Source organism: Aplidium turbinatum, chromosome 5, assembly GCF_918807975.1.
Source record: "Aplidium turbinatum chromosome 5, kaAplTurb1.1, whole genome shotgun sequence".
Lineage (NCBI taxonomy): Eukaryota > Metazoa > Chordata > Ascidiacea > Aplousobranchia > Polyclinidae > Aplidium > Aplidium turbinatum.
Window position 1 is genome coordinate 156,295 of NC_137476.1, and position 17,711 is coordinate 174,005.

A 17,711-nucleotide genomic window follows, 5' to 3' on the forward strand; every position below is an offset into this window, starting at 1 on the left:
CTGAGACGGTCAGGGGTGGGAAGGGATCTCTTTCGTCCGGGTTTTGGATATTCCGGAATTACTGCTGATTCCAGCATCTGACGGGCTAGCATAATTTTAAAATTAGCCAAAGTCATTCGTCTGCTCTCTGGATGGAGATTCTTGAATAATATATATGCATTCACCAGTGCAATGTCCACCATGTAAAAAAACAATTTTTTGTACCACCTTGTGTGCTTTCTCACAGAGCGGCAGGTTGCTGAAAGCTGATCTGAACGATCAACTCCCCCCATGCTTTCATTGTAAGAAATAACACAAGTGGGTTTTATGATTGGGGTACCTTGAATTGTATTTTTACCAGTTGGACATAGCTCTGGTGAATGCCATGTGGAGAGCATTTTCACATCTTTTTTATCCTTCCATACCAACGCCATCACACCATTTGCAGTTTTGTGTACATGGTCTCCTTGCTTCAACTTTCTTCCAGGAAAGTCCCTTATTGGTCGTTTAGATTACAAATGTTATCGGAAAGAAAAGCGGGAAAATACTTCAGCTTGCAACAAAGGAAAGTTCTCGCTGCCACGTTTCACTGAGCAATAGCTGGAATGTTTGCCACTCCCATATGCGAAAAGAGAAGCTCAGAAAGCTTACGTCATAGACAACTTTCTACCTAAAGAAATGCGGCTGTAACGATGATTCATTTACAGCTAAGTCAGCAGAATCATTGCCTGAAGAAAAGAGAACCAGTAGGTGATTCCCCTTTCAAGCTAGCAGCAATGAGCGGCTAGAAACGCTTGCCGTTGTCAGGACAAGAAAAATTTGCGTCCATACACGCTTGCCGTTGAATTGGCACAGACACAACTCGCGTCTATCAACGCTTGCCGTGATGAAGTGGTTAAATGTTTTATATACAGGATGAATGTCACATGAAAATTTCTTTATAAGTTTAGCTAGGTTTTTTGCAAAGCTTGTTGAATCTTTTCCTAAAAAGGGTTTGAATACTTATAAAATAACTAAAATTTACTTCTTCAGGCGTGTCTTTTGGTTCATCAGCCATGAAGGTGTTTAAGACTTTATTAAAAAAGTGGGAAGGATATCCATTTAAATAAAACATGTTTTTCAATTTCTTGATAAATTTCTTTCTGAAACAACTGATTATCAGAACACACCAAACGAGCACGAGACAACAGACACAAAATTAAACCAGATTTCCATTTGTTAGGGCATAGAGCGTTAAAATTTAAAATCAAGCCAGTGTTGATAGGTTTTCGCCAAATCCAGGTGTCAAAAGAATTGTGTTTAATTTCAAGATCAAGAAAAGCGATGGTATCATTAGATTTTTCAAGTGTGAATTCGATATTTTTATGCTGCGAGTTTAAGAGGTTTTAAAATTTTAAGTACGATTCATCATCATCAAAAATGGCAAAAATATCATCGACATAACGTAAATACACTTTGGGATAAAATTCACGATAGAATTCAAATATTTTGGTTTCGATGTGTGCCAAGAAGAAGTTTGCCAGTGTTGGGCCCAATGGGGAAGCCATGGTGACGCCATCTATCTGTTGAAACAAACTATTGTTGTACAAGAACATGCCTTCTGTGGCTAAATGCAATAGTTTTGTGAAATATTTTTTCTCAATGGACGGTCGAATAGGTTGGTTTTCATTAAAAATATGGTCAACAATTATAGTAATAGTTTCTTTTGGAGGCACGTTGCCAAACAGAGATACAACATCAAAACTCACCATGCGACTATTGGGTGGACACTTAAAATCTTTTAATTTTTCCATAAATTGATTAGTTTAATTAAGCATGGCGTTATTAGTTATGTACGATTTTATAATTTTGTCTAAAAATTTAGCCAGTTTGTATTCCGGAGTGCCAATCATGGAAATGACTGGTCTCGCAGGATTGCCTGGCTTGTGCACTTTAATTGTGCTCGTTTGTTGTGTTCTGATAATCAGTTGTTTCAGAAAGAAATAAAGAAATTGAAAAACATGTTTTATTTAAATGGATATCCTTCCCACTTTTTCAATAAAGTCTTAAACATCTTCATGGCTGATGAACCAAAAGACACGCCTAAAGAAGTAGATATTAGTTATTTTATCAGTATACCCTTTTTAGGAAAAGATTCAACAAGTCTTTGTGACGTCAGCCGAAATTTAATTTAAATCTAAGCGGCATCAGGGATTGCTTACATTTATAACACTGAAAATGAAGACAGTATAGTTTTCGAAACGTTTGTTTGCTGAACATGAGTTTGGTATCTACATTTTGGGCTTTTTATTTTTTGATTAAATTAACCAGGCGTGCCAACCATTTTGCTCCTAAGATTCAACAAGCTTTGCAAAAAACCTAGCTAAACTTATAAAAAAGAAATTTTCATGTGACATTCATCTTGTATATAAAACATTTAAAGTGCACCAATATTTTCAACTGAAGTTGCCTACCCCCTTTGCTCTTCAAATGTTGTGTATAAATTTAGTTGTTTGCGTGACGCAAACCAGACATCAAGCCTCGAAATTCGTTTTTGTTAACGGCGGACAAACGTGTCCGGTCTGAGCAGCTATCTCAGCAGACAAATTAAGTCTCACGGCGGACACACCAGTTTTAGCGTCGATCGTCATGCTTAATCACTTTTATCTTGATAATTCTTCACCATTTGAGAACTATAGCTACGGTTTAGAAGGCTTTTTAAAATTGCAGTGAAGTCACTCTGAAAGGCTTACATCAGACCAACGACGTGCGTTTGAAGAGTCAAAGCGCTGTGTAGCTGCTTAATACGTCGCATAACTGATTAACTTCCACCGAACAAGGTCGTGTGGCTTCTTGCGTCACAATGCTCGGAAAACGTCTACACTAATGCTACTATTTTCTGTTGTGCAAAGTTTCACTAGGCTTTTTTCTTTAAGTTTATTTTTGCGTGTCATGTGAGCGAAAGTGAATTTTCCCTGGGCCTTTTCTTTCTTACTGTAATACCAAAGCTTAACAAATTTTGTAACCAACCTTGCCTTATCAATATTACTCGGAGATCAAAGCCAGACATTGTATAGTAAGACTTGAATTAAGTTGCACGTAATCAGTGTAGAAGTACCCATAGGCGTCGATTTTTTCTTAGAAGAGAGAAATTCTGGGTGGGCGAGAGTTTTCAAACAGATTTCATTGAATGTGTAATTGTGTATGTTCGCAAATTCACAATGGTTAGTCTTTCTCACAAAGTCTGCGTTTTGCGTACCATACGTCCTCTTTTAAGAGGATTTGTCCTCTTATTTCAAGAAAAAGGAATTGTTCTCCGAGGACACTAAAAAATGCTCAAATGTCCTCTTTTTTGGCAATATGGGTTTTCATGCTTTTATTTTCAACGGGATTATATTGCTTGATGACGTTTCAGCGACGGCTTGTAGGCTATTTGTTTTATTTGTTTTGTATACCAATGCAACATGCTGATTTATAAATTCTACAAGAAATTGTTGCATTTTATGGATCTGTTGAACGTTCATTGCCTGGTTCACTGTAAGATATTAAACGGCATTTTAAAGGCCATGCTCACACTTTCACAAAAAATTATTCTTTTACCTACATATATACGTTTTATATTGATACAACGCTTGTAGACTTGTAGACATTTTGCTGACTCTTAAAAATATAAAATCATTTGTTGTCTTAACACTTTGCTCCTCAAAGGGAGGCCAGATTTGGCCCCCCCCTCATATTTCCTTTGATTATTTGAAGCACAGCAACGCCATGCACTTGGTTTTTCTTGACTTTTCCTAAAATTGCCAGGCGGATCTGATGGTATTAAATTTGATGCTAAAAGTTGTGTAGTTTTCTTGTAAATTCAAGATTTTGGTGAATTTTTGCTATTTCTAGCTTACTTCCAGCAAAGCGTGAAATGGATTACATTGCGATAACAAGCCATAAGCTCATAATTGCTTCGTGCATCGATATGCGCGAGCAGAGAGAAACATCTTCTTGTTCTCCTTTGTTTGGTTTGACCTCAATAATACAAAGCGCGTTATTTTTTATGCTACAAAAGAAAAGCCAGTGATCACAAAGCTGTTAATTAGAAACAATAATAGCAAACGTTTTCTGCATTATCAGCTCTACAAAGAAGAATAGCAATCCACGATCAAAATAGTAGGCTATGTAGGCCACAAACTATTCAAAACAGTTGTTTCAAGCAGATAATATTCATTGACGAATAAAAAACGTTACAATAAGAAATCTTCTCTTGGGTAAAGGCTCGAAAAACCTGGTTTCGAAATAAACGTTCTATGGAAATGCTCTCATTGACAAAACTTGCCATTGAGGAAATTTATCACTGCAAATGCTTTTGGGAGAAGCCGGAGAAATAGCGTTTTTTGCAAACAGTAATTGTGAGATACACTAAAACTATGATATAGGCTCCATTTACACGTAGCAGCTAACTCGATGGCGTCCCTTCCCTGCTTTATGTCGCCTACTTGTTCTTATGTCCTGCATTTTTATTTCACAGTGCACTGTGTGTTGTAATGTTGTTCCAAAGAGCGCAAAATAAAGATGATAATGCCTGATCTACATTTCAAAATATTTTGTAATGTAGACGAGGCATAAAGTTAGGCGTCACATAAGACAAACAACAAATCAGCTTTCTTGATCATTGATTCAACATCTGAATACGTTGCGCCAATGTATGAGAGGCCGGCTATTGTGAAGACCCGCCATTTATAAACGATCCGATTATACCAAAAGTGGGACAAACTAGTGGATCAAAGAATGAATAAACAGTGTTGAGAAAACTAAATCTAAGTGACGAACAATACCGATGTCTTCATTTATCTTGGAAAAATGCTGCCTAAACTTATCAACAAAAATACCGTAAATAACGGTAAGGATCCTGAAAGCAGAATTTGCTCGACTTTGGCATGAATTTAGTCAGACATCTAATTATTCCACACATACAATAACGGGCTCTCAACGGCTGTGAGATCATAATAATCAACCTGGTTCTGGGCGGTTTGTGTAACAACTTAGGGGAAGACACTACTTGAAATGATGCACCACACAAAAGATTTTCAATGAAGACTGAGTCTAAAAAGCGATGTGGATTGTGCTGCACAATGACTTCAAGTTTAGGATAGAAAAAGCACAAAAATATCACGATAAAAATAAAGACCTTATGGGAAATTTTCGAGAATCATAACACGATGCAAATACCATAAACGCGTAGTTTGCATGCTGCTCTAAGCTGGCCGGCAACCACAAAGGTAAACAATACAGGCAGTTTATAATTCGATAACAGCGCAATAAACATTATAAATACGTAAACCGACAATTTTATTTTACAAACGTTTTACGTCTAATAGTAAATTTTCTCCCAACAATTTTTTGTGAAGCGCTTGCAAACCACGGTTTTGTAAAATAATTCATCATTATTATTTTTTACTTCTCGGATGTTGTAAAACGTCATCAACAAAATCACAAAAAAACATTTCACTACTTCAATGTAGTAGGCCTAAGAATTTTTTATAGAATTGTAGCCACGTTGTTTCAACAAAGAAGCCATTTTTTGGCAATACAAAGTAATAGAAAATAATTTGTAATCATGCAAATGTTTGGAAAGAATCTAGGAAGTCTTCTCACAATCTGGCACAAAATGATTATGTTCATTGTATCTCTGCAATATTTTTTACGACAAACTTTGAAGCTTCGTTATAATCATTTTTATCTTTGAAGTCAAAAGTTAACTTTTTTTTTGGCCAGAAACATAATCGCTGCCTTGCTGATACGCCTTTACGCGTATTTTTTGTGCTTCAAACAATAAGGACCCAGTCAGCAATTCAGTCATTTTACATTGATTCAACATTTGTAAACGTTAAATTTATGTAGATTTGCTGACTGTGGGTTATTTCACATTTCCTTTGTTTACGCATGTTTCTCACTTCGCTGTTGTATTGTTTCGACGTTGGCGGACTAAAAATGTATTTTCAAATTGATTGACACAATCTTCAATAAAAAGTGAGCTTCGAATTTAGCTTTGTTGATGTAAATGCTGTATTTTTTGTGGATGTAATTTATGAGTTATGTTTATAAACACCCGTAAGCGAAATGACTTATGATGTAGCCTGCATGATATTTGTGATGCGACTTGACACAAATCCACAATTTCAAAAGCACCTAATTTGAACTTAGAAATTTCAGATAATTTCAACAACTTGTTCAATTGTCTTCTCTCTACTAAAAATATTCATACTACAAACTCAATTGTAGACCTAAAATACACAAACGAAGATGTAAACAGCTATTCAAGTAGGCTAAGGTGTTACTTATGAGAAGTTTGGTTCCATAAAACTAGAAGCTAGCCATGAGTTTCGGAATGCATTAGCTTAGGACAAAAATCTAAAACAACAAACGCAGTTTTGTTTTTCAAATTCGTGTAACAATATTACTCTGATTGTAACTATTTCAGAATCAGTGAGTACAGCCTGCAATAAGATTTGCTGGCAAGTCGTAAATCTTTATCAATGCAATTATTCAGCACACCGCACACACACTTCGTGCGGTTGATCAAGCTCTTTGTTATTCAGAACTTTGCATGAAATCGGATTAGCATGGTAATTAAATAGCGGCAAGATAAATCAAAATTGTCGTTTTTGGGTACCTTTGCAAAAATTGAAATATCAAGTTTAACACATAAAATTTTAAAATAATGACTTTTCAAACTGATAGACAAATGATTTGTTTTCACACCAGTGCAACTTCTGTTGAAATAGCACCAGCGGATAACACGTAACAGCTGATTGAATTTGATCCAACAACGGCCCCCCCTTGAGCAGTTAACTTCCAAAAAAACGTTGAAAAGCAAAGGGTTAACGAAGCACTAGAAATGAGAAAAATTAAGTTAAACGTTCAATCAATCTGTTTTCTTGTTTGTTTGTTTTTTTGGTAACTTTTGCTGCGTAGGCCTGTACCGTAATCGTAATGATCTAAAAACATGAAAACTTCAAGCGTAAAATCGTACTTGCTGGCGAAACGTGTCCTCTTTTTAGGCGATGAAAATATGGTAGGCCTAGTTTAGCGTCGCTGCAGCAACTAAGCTTTATTAGGTTCGATGTTTGCTTTTTTGCGCCTTGCGATCTTATGAGCGCTGCTAAACTAAACAAACTTCTTTTATGTTTTCCTTTGCGACCTAAAAAGCGCGTGACTCGTGACCTGTTATCTTTAAAGTGGCGCCTTCGGATTTGCCGCAAAATGTTCGGACATGTGACTACAGTAACAATCAGGGCTAAGACACATCCATTGGAATTTGAAAAAAAAGCTTCCTTTGCAACACACGACCTTGCGAGCCGGAAGCTGATCCGGCAGCATGCTAACGTTAAATGGAGCAGGTAGAGATCCATGGCTCATGCTGTCTTTTACAACTACCGCTGCATTGCCTGAGACGTTGACTTCACCACTGTCCATTCTTGAAGCACTGCTTTCTTCATCAATGTTATCTTCATTTTTCACGTTCATTCGTGCTGGACATGGCTTGTTCAGCGTTATCATCTCGACGCCTGTTGGAAGCTGGTTTTAAGAATGCGCAAATAGATGTTTGACTTTGCTTCATGTTTAACTTTTCAATAATGAAATGACAACATCGCGCGGTGCCCCAATTTATACCCAGCAACAAGTTTGTGAGGAAAGATTTGTAAAAAGCGATTGCTTCAGTACGTCTTTAGTTTGTATCGGTTATTTTATTCATGTTCATTATGATGTCATATTCATATTCCCTCACGCTAACCCGGAACGTAACGATTCTGACGTAGCGCGAGTAAGACCATTTGGAGAAAAGATCAAACGTGACTTTCTCTCACCAGGAATTGCCAGCGTGTAGCAGTTGCCGTAGCAACAACAATGCAGTGAGTACCGCCTTTTTTCAACGCAACGTTGTTGCGAAATTGCTTTGTTCTGTCGGATATCTAACGAGAGATATAGTATAAAACAAGAAGTTGCGCTGCAGTTGGTTGGATGATTTAGCGTTTAACAAAAACAGAAATAATTGTAACGAACACTTCATAAGTGTCATGAAAACAGGGTGGGCGAAACATATTTTGCCCACCCTCGTTTCACGGCAGGGTGGGCGCCGCCCATCTGGCCCACCCTATTTCGACGCCTATGGAAGTACCGTACTCCCATCGGTTCTTGGCGAAAAATTCACCTTTGTTTCGCTGATTCAATGTCATCAATCAAAGCAAGGTAAAAATCGAAAGTTTTCTTGCTTGAATGGAAACTAAGGGATACGATACAGTATTCACATTTTCTAGATGTGTGGTAGAATGCGCGGGAAATTATATTCTCGCAACAATTGTTCGTGCTATGCAATGACGATTTGTATCGCTAGTTCCTGCGTTATTTCTCGGCGGACAAATATGACCTATCTAGATGGTACTTCCCGCAGACATCACATGCTGTGACTACGGACATGTTCGCCGTGTCCACCGTGAATTTCGAGGCCTGAGACATACATTGGTATGTCAACCAGACTTTTGTTGACAAGGGCCGGGAGCACTTAAACCCAAACTTAACAACCAAAAGTGCAATTAAAGAGCACATCGCCTCTTGTGAAACGTACACTGACAATGTCTCGATCGACCATTTTAAAATCATCTTTCGAGGCAGATCTGAATTTCAGACAAAGATCATGGAAGCCTTAAGAATCAAACGTAATAATCTGTCTCTCAACCGGCAGTTATTCGCCTGTGGCTCATCGTTCCTCTTGTGTGTGTTCTAATTTGTTTGTCAAATGCCTGTAGTTTACACTTCATGTGATCTGTTTTCCACCGTATAATTTACTTGTAATCATTCCTGTGTCACTCGTTCAGTTTGTGCTTTTCAGTCTGGAGTGTCATTAGTATACAGTTACAGTGATAGTGCAACATCAAATTTACCTTACAATTTTCATTTTATGTGTATTGCAGATATGTAATTCCTGATGAGGACACACATACATGTCGAAAACGTTAGAGTTTATTTTTAATTATGTTGTATTTGTGTATGTAATACATCATGTTGAACCGGCTGAAGTTACTTTGTTTTATTTCTCTATGGTTCAACAAAGCAAACTCTCTACCAAAGCTTTATCATCATAAAGAATTTGGCGAACTTGAAGATTTATCTTTAAGTGGAAAAATACTAGGAAAATGGTCAAGAGGAGCTCAAAGCTTCACATTTTTGCACAATTTTCAACCACATATCAGAAACCCTAGTAAAATTAGACACACGAGATCGATCAAACTGGAACATCATTGTACATCTAGGGCTGTATCAGCTGTGATATCTACAGAGAGCTTATTGTAAAACCTATATTGGCTGCTAGCAATTTCACTGTGGCCAAGCCTATGTAGCATACTGAATGGAAAAATAAACTTGATTGATTGGCTAACTGAATGCTTTTTATTGTTGTTAGTATAGCTTATGTTATGTACATGCTACCTTTCTCAAAACTGAGTGTCAGATGTATTTTGTTTCGAAGAAGCTAAATTCTTATTAACAAATGAGGTTACTTCGTGAACAACATATAAATAAAATCAAAGAGACATTTAAGGCATTATGGAAAAAAAAATCATTTGCTACACTGATAGTATTGCTGAAAAAAAGATATTACACAAGTCGAAAATAAGGACGTTTCTTAGAAATAAGAACAGTAATGTTTTATAAGATGAAGTTATTCAAATTATGGACAAATCTTACCAATAAGTACAGTATGGCTTCCCTGCATACAGTACTTTTTCTCTGGTCTTATTTATACAAAGTTCATTGAACTGTCATCTCTGTAATGGCATTGTAGTAGCTATGACATTACTATATCTGTCAGGAATACATCGTAGAAAAGTGTGAACAGCAGACTCTTAATTCTTTCAAAAGCTGATAAAAATTTTCTGCAGCAAAAACAGGAAAGCTGAGACAACTCATTGGACTCAAAACCTTTGTCAGTATGCATTTTTACATATTGAATGTTTAGTAGACCAGATTAATGTTAGGCGGTGTCACGATTTCTTTCTATCTCTTACCAGGAAAGAGACTTGGAATGGATTAATGACGTAGTTTAATGAGATATTACCGAAAACAGTCAATTAGGTCGGATAGTTCTACTAGTGAAATGATAATGAAAATTCTTGAAGGACTTTAACGAAGTTGTAACTCTAATTTCGATCACAATTTATATCAGCACCATGCACCAACTCTCATCTACTTGTATTCAATTACTTCAACTCTCAATCAACAAAAGTCTCTGCACCTTAAACTGGCCCAAAAAAAAGAAAAATCGGAAATGTCATGCTCCACAAGCATTTTCTTGTTGCATTTAACCTAAAACTTACTTCTGCCAATTTTTTTTCCATTTGAAGAATGTTTGGAGGTAACTCATAACTTTACATTTTAGGGAAAAATAGGCAAATTTACGAAATTTGATGTATTTCCAGAATTTTAACAAAACTTTCATTTATTTTCAGCTGTTTAGTATACTATATACATTGCCATAAACAGACATAACTAAGCAACAATACTACATTTAACATTATAAAAACAAAAAACAACAAGCGAACGTTTTCGGCTAGTCAGATAGCCCTTTTCAAGCCTATAAGAAAAAATACATTATTAAAAGAAATGCTAAAGAATCATACAGTATCGCTATTCACTAACGTCCTTTTAAAAGAAACGATCGACATTATCACGAATTACATATATGCAGAAGACCAGCCAAACCACCCGTTCATCAAAAAAGACATTTTTATCAAATTGATGCATTTAGCCACAGAGGGCATGTTTCTATACAAAGATAAATTGTACAAGCAAATTGACGGAGTGGCTATGGGTTCGCCTCTGGGTCCCACTCTTGCCAATTTCTTTCTAGCCCACCTTGAAAATAAGATTTTTTTTCTGAAAATACTTCCCAATTCTTTCCCAAGCTTTACTTACGTTATATTGACGACATTTTTGCCATATTTGATGATGATAATTCTTGTTCACAGTTTCTTGAAGTACTCAATACGCAACGTCAAAACATAAATTTTACTGTAGAAAAAGCCACGGAGACTATACCTTTTTTGGATGTAGAAATCAAGATAAGTGGTAATGGATTTGATACTTGGGTCTGGCGTAAACCGACAAACACTAATCTTTTCCTTAATTTCAGCGCTGTTTGCCCGTCTAATTACAAATCTGCTTTGATCAAGTGCCTTATCTCGCGAGCTCGAGACATTTGCTCGAACAATGGCTGTTTCAATAATGAAATTAATAAATTACGCTCATACTTTGGTGCTAATCATTATCCGACTTGGTTTTTTAATAAGGTTCTAAGAGGGTTTTTGAATTCGGTTTCCACTACGTCTCCAGTTGAGGAGCCTGATTTCAAAAACTTTCTAACAATCCCGTTTGTTGGCAAGGAATCCAAACGTTTTGCCACAAGTTTGTCCAGATTTATTGCATTGAAGTTTAACGTTAAGATTTTTCTTGTTTATAAAACATTTAAAGCTGGTTATTATTTTCAGTTAAAGTCCGAAACTCCTTTCCTCTTATGTTCTAACGTCGTGTATAAGTTCACTTGCTCGCATGATGCGAGATCGTCATACATTGGTATGACCACGCGACATTTGGTGACGAGAGTGGGAGAGCATTTCAATTTAGCTAATTTTAATAAAAACAGTGCAATTAAAGACCATATTAGAAACTGCCAATCGTGCTCAAATAATAAACCGTCATTGCAGTCTTTCAAAATTGTACGTAAGTGTTTGTCCGAATTCGAAACCAAAATTCATGAGGCATTGATCATCAAATCTTTAAACCCAGGGCTCAACAGACAATTATTTGCTTGCGGAGCTTCTTACCTTTTAACAGTTTTTTGATTGAATTATCACGTCTTGTGCTTTTCGCATTACTTTGTTTTGTGCCACTATCTCTTGTGCTTCTGTCTTTCTTGCGTAATCTGCCTGAGTCCTTGTCTGAACAATCAATTAATTTTACCTCTGAAATACTTGACCCGTTGTGCTGTGTAATTTTCAGTTATCATTTTGTTTGAGCGAGGCAGTTTCTCAAATGTTTAGATTTGACCATATTTTTGCTGTGATACTATATGATTCTTTAGCATTTCTTTTAATAATGTATTTTTTCTTATAGACTTGAAAAGGGCTATATGACTAGCCGAAAACGTTCGCTTGTTGTTTTTTGTTTTTAGTGCTTGGTTGAAATCATTCTGATTCTTCAGATGATGATTCAATTGAATTACCAGACTCCGATAATGTTTCAGCAAGTGGTACAGTTTGTTAGCTGTTGGTTGCTGAGCGCTGCATCTGGCATGCAAATGCTTCACTTCGCATTCGTTTACGTGACTCTGTTTGTTCCAGAGTTTTATCAATTCCAGCCATGCTGCAGCTAGTGGTATCAATCTGCTGCATAGGCAGGAATTTCTTGTCTTCTTAATTTGACATTGTTGTTTTCCAATTTTTTGCTGAGATATCAACTAGATTATCTAAATCAGCTTTGAATAATTCCTCCTTTGCTCTATAGCAGTTGTGCTGTTTGAGCTGGTTGGCTTTTAAAGCATGATAATATTTGAGCAGTTTGTTAAATTTTCTGAAAGCAGAATCAATTCTTTGGGTAGGTATACGTGCCCTGTTCCAGAAACTAACTGTTGCATTTACTATAACTTTAGCACTTTCACCTATACACAGGCCTTTCTCTTGATGATGAAACATAAATTTTCGAACAACCTCTTTATTTGTTGGTAATCTGGAAGAGGTAATATCTTCTTGAATATATGCCCCAGCATCCAAATTTCTGGTGAACTTCTAGTTTTGGATGGCATGATCAAACACAGAATAAAATATTATCCTCATAAATTTCCAATATGCAATGTATGCTCTGTTTATATTGAGAAGAATGCAGGAGGAATACCGAGAGAAGCAGAGAAAACTATACATGTGTTTCGTCGACTTAGAAAAGGCATTTGACAGAGTACCAAGGAAAGTGATGGAGTGGGCAATGAGGAAAAGAGGTATACCGGAGGTATTAGTGAGAGCTGTGATGTCTATGTATGAGGATGCAAGAACAAAAGTGAGAGTTGGATCAAATTATTCAAACGAGTTTTTTGTGAAGGTTGGTGTACACCAAGGATCAGTTTTGTCACCTCTGATATTTGCTATCGTGGTTGACGTTGTAACTGAAGGAGTGAGGGAGGGCTTATTGAGTGAAATTTTGTATGCAGACGACCTGGTCTTGACAAGTAATAGTATGGAGGGACTGGAGAGAAAGTTTGAGAAATGGAAAGAAGCATTTGAAACCAAGGGTATGAAGGTGAATCTTGAAAAAACAAAAGTGATGGTGAGTGGAGCAGAAGGAACAGTTGTTGAGAGCAAAGTAGATCCCTGTGGAATATGTGGCAAGAGAGTGATAAGAAATTCAATGCAATGCAAGGAATGTGGAAAGTGGGTACTACATGCAAGATGTGCTAATGTCAAGAGAGCCGCAACAAGATTGGCGAAGTGTTTTGTTTGTGGGAAATGCAGTAAAGGAAGGAATGAAGTGGAAGGCCATGATGATGAGTTCTGCCATGGCATAGAAACAGTGACAGACTTCTGTTATCTGGGTGATCGGATAAATGGAAGTGGTGGATGTGAAGCAGCGGTGACAACAAGGGCAAGATTGGGCTGGGCAAAGTTCAGGGAATGTGGGGAAATGTTGTATGGCAGAAAATTCTCACTAAGGATGAAAGGGAAAGTATATCGGAGCTGTGTGCGGCCTGCAATGCTATATGGTAGCGAGACATGGATATTGAGAGAGAGTGAACTGGCAATCCTGAGAAGAACGGAAAGGTCAATGGTGAGAGCAATGTGTGGGGTGAAAACGAGAAGGGAAAAAAGGACTGAAGAATTGTTGGATATGCTAGAGATGAGAGAGACCATAGACCAACTGGCAAAGGAAAATGGAGTAAGATGGTATGGACATGTGATAAGGAGGGAGGAAGGAAGTTTTCTTAGAAAGGCACTAGATCTAAAGGTGGATGGGAAGAGGAAACGCGGTCGTCCAAGAAGAACGTGGAAACAACAAGTGAAAGATGAATTTAAAAAAGTCGGACTGAAGGAGAAAGATGCAAGGGACAGGGTGAAATGGAGAAAAGGGATTAAAACAATAGCTGCGCGGAAACAATCGGCCACCCCCACTAGTGGGGAACAAACCGACGATGGATTATGATGATGATGATAGTATACTAAACAGCTGAAAATAAATGAAAGTTTTGTTAAAATTCTGGAAATACATCAAATTTCGTAAATTTGCCTATTTTTCCCTAAAATGTAAAGTTATGAGTTACCTCCAAACATTCTTCAAATGGAAAAAAAATTGGCAGGAGTAAGTTTTAGGTTAAATGCAACAAGAAAATGCTTGTGGAGCATGACATTTCCGATTTTTCTTTTTTTTGGGCCAATCTACAGTGCACCTATTACCAACACCTACAGTCCTACATGCACCTATTACCAACACCTTACATGCACCTTGCACCTACTACAACAACAATCTACAACTCATAATAATCATAATAATCATTTACGCAAATTACACCACTATTTATGGCAGGTTGTTTGGTCTAGTAACTTCGAGAAGGTTATGTAATGTTACATCATAACAAACAACATCTGGCAATCATGAAAACAAAAGAACACTCCAGGTTTGCACGTCAACAAAATGTTCTAGAAATACGTTACATAATAAAGATTTCACAATCTGAGGTTACTACCGGACAGTAACCGATAATAACATATGGCACAAGAATCCCACAATCAAAACAGCACGTTTGGTCAAGATACAAAGCAGCCTGTCGCGAGGTCTTGCACATTGATTGTGACAGGCAGTACGCATAAAAAAATTTCAAAGACCACTGGCTTAACAAATAATCAATTGTTTCTGTATTTGAATTAGTTTAAAGTTCAAATAATCCATTTCCGACTCTCAGTATGTGTAGCCGGGGCGCTCAAGGATATTGTGTTGCGTTGCAGCTGTTGAAGTGGAGCCGCTGTGTTCCCTGGTTTTATTTTGTTCCATATGATTCTGTTGTGATGTCATTTGGTAAAACAGCAGAGTTGCTTAAAACGATTTTCTGTTACGCATGTATTTTTTAATAAAAAATTCTATTCAAGAAAGTCCGATAACATGAATTTATGACATTTACCTCTTTTAGAACTGGAATCAAAAGATACTCTGATTAGTCATGCAGAGACAGAGAATACAAAAAATATCAGTACAGAGAATGTTAAACCGTTGGCTAATGTTGATGAATACGACGAAACAAAAAGTGAGTGTTATTTGTTCGTTTGTATTAATACAAAGATAGCTGCTGTAACTGAAACTTATGTTTATTTTTAAACTGGTTATAATAAACCCAGGGATATCTTGACACTACGGGATGCGAAACTCGAAATCTGCCCTTCCAACTGAAGGGCTAACCATGCTGTCTACATCGTATTTTAGTTAGTTTGCCTCGCTTTCTGACCTAGTCTTGTTCTTTACCACTGAAGATTTCGTCAAAGCTACAGCAAAAGATCGTTGCTTCATAAATGGAAAGTCACACCACCCTATATCCACCTTCAAATCCATATTATACGAAGAAGCCATCCGAATGCGTCTTCTGAATGAGTGCCATGAACATTATATTTCCAGCTTGTCAAGACTCAAAGAAAAAGCTACTAGGTCAAATTTCCCTATCGCGATGACAAACGACATGATTGGAATTGCTTCAACTTGGACTGACAGACTTAGGCCACCAAAACTTCAAAAGAAAAACAGCAAGACTGTGTGGGCTACTGTTTTCCCAGCTTTATTGAAAATGAGTGAAAAAGAAAAGGAACTTAAACCTGATGTCATGGTCACATACACAAGGCCAAAAACAATTGGAAATTATTTTACAAACTACAAAGATCTATAAAAAAAAAAATTCAATCTTCTGTTTTACAAAGAGGTTATTCTGCCCCTTGTGGTCGCTGTGCGTTGTGTGGTAACCATGGTCATCATCGCTTGTCAATGGTTTCACGCACAACGACTTTGAGCACTCTGCAAAGACTTTTTAAGTTAAAACAGGAACTCAATTGCAGCAATTATGGGATTTATGTAGCAACATGTTTACTTTGCCATGAACAATATGTTGGACAAACGGTTAATAAATTGTCGGTTTGCTGGTCAGGCCATCGTGCAACTTGGAACACTTTCGATTTTTCTTCTAATAATGACAGAACTGCGTTATTAAAACATTTTGCTGTATTTCATGATCTAAGTACTGAACCACAACTTTCCCAATGCTACAATGTCTCATTTGTTGAACAACCCAATATTGATGATCTAGATGCTTGTGAAGATAAATGGATACATAGGATACATGCCAAAATAAATGACCAAAAATTACTTCTGCCACAAGTTTAATTTTTTGACGCTCCACTACGTTTTTGGTATTTTTTCAATATTTTACTGCCTTATTATTCACTGTCGTTTTTGCCTACTCTTTTTTCCACAGCGCTACATTTTGTGTTTTCCATGACGCTCCATTTAATTATTTATCGCTCTGCTTAGTTTGTTTATCACTGCCTTTGACTGCCGTGTTCCGCATATAATTTATTTTCTTTGCTGTAATTTGTCACGACGCTACATTTGCAGGCTTTGCTCACCGCTCTTTCATCAATTCTAGTTTATAATTTATATTTGATACGTAATTTACTTTACTGCCGGCTTGGTTTAGTTTTCATTCAGCATTTTTTCAATATTTACGCTTATGCTTTTTCAATTTTTACGCTCATATTTTGACATTATTGCGTCACTGTATTGTTATTTAAAACATTACTTGTAGGCTTTAACTGCCCTTTATCAGAACTGACGATCCACTAGCAAGTGCGAAATATATTTTCTGTTACATCTACTGACTACTGATCCCTGTTACCTTAGCAATTTAGGTTTTAGCTTACAATCCAGTTATGACATAAATTCAAATATTCGCAGTTTTGAGTGAACTAACACTCATGAGCTTGCGAACATTTTGAGCCATCTCCACTGGTTCCTCGCGCCTGGGAGCGTTCAAACATTTATTCTATGAAAATGTTCACCTTACCAAACCCACGCTCTGCGTTTGTTCGAGCTGTTAAGAATGCCGCAAAGACGTCATTGGGCTTGCAGGAATGCAGGCTGATGAAGCTTGTCCCATAGGAAACTATAACTTTGAATTGATTGTAAAAACTTCGTATTGTTTCGCCAAGAAACTAAAACGTTTGAACGTTTCCAGGCGCAAGGAACTAACTGCAAATATTTGAATTTATATCCTCACTTGATTGTGGTTACAGTTTGTAGTTATAATATTTAATTGTCCAATAATATTGATGTGCAATATTTTTGTTTTGTGTGTACATGCTCGCCAAGGTAATGCACAATATGGCAATAGCCGTTGTTTTTATTATTTTGTTCGTTCTTCATGTAACTTTTTTGTGTAGTAGGTAATAAATTTATGAAATATTAATACTTTTGTCAAAAACATAACAAATACGGTACCACTTTAAAGTGCAACTGCACGATCGAATTAACATTGGCTAGAATCCATTGCCAAGACATCCGGTACCTGTTGAAAAACTCACTTCCTTACAATTGAGGCCCACAGCCGAGAAATGGACCCTTTTCCCACGCCCTCTAGCGCTTCTCTCTCACGCTACCTGGAAGTGACAAACTCGTCAATGCCACCTAGT

General features: G+C 36.9%; 1 protein-coding gene across 3 annotated transcripts in view; it reads left to right on the forward strand.

Annotated features, from left to right (window-relative positions):
* Positions 1-17,711, forward strand: part of LOC145770433 (cell growth-regulating nucleolar protein-like) — an 81,692-nt gene that overhangs the window by 38,703 nt on the left and 25,278 nt on the right. For 2 of the 3 annotated variants that reach the window (XM_082582076.1, XM_082582077.1), the window contains one exon: positions 15,173-15,286. The exons of the other annotated variant lie outside the window; for it this stretch is intronic. In XM_082582076.1, coding sequence (XP_082438202.1) covers positions 15,173-15,286 — 114 coding nt within the window. The remainder of the gene's footprint in view (positions 1-15,172; positions 15,287-17,711) is intronic. 3 annotated transcript variants of the gene reach the window in all.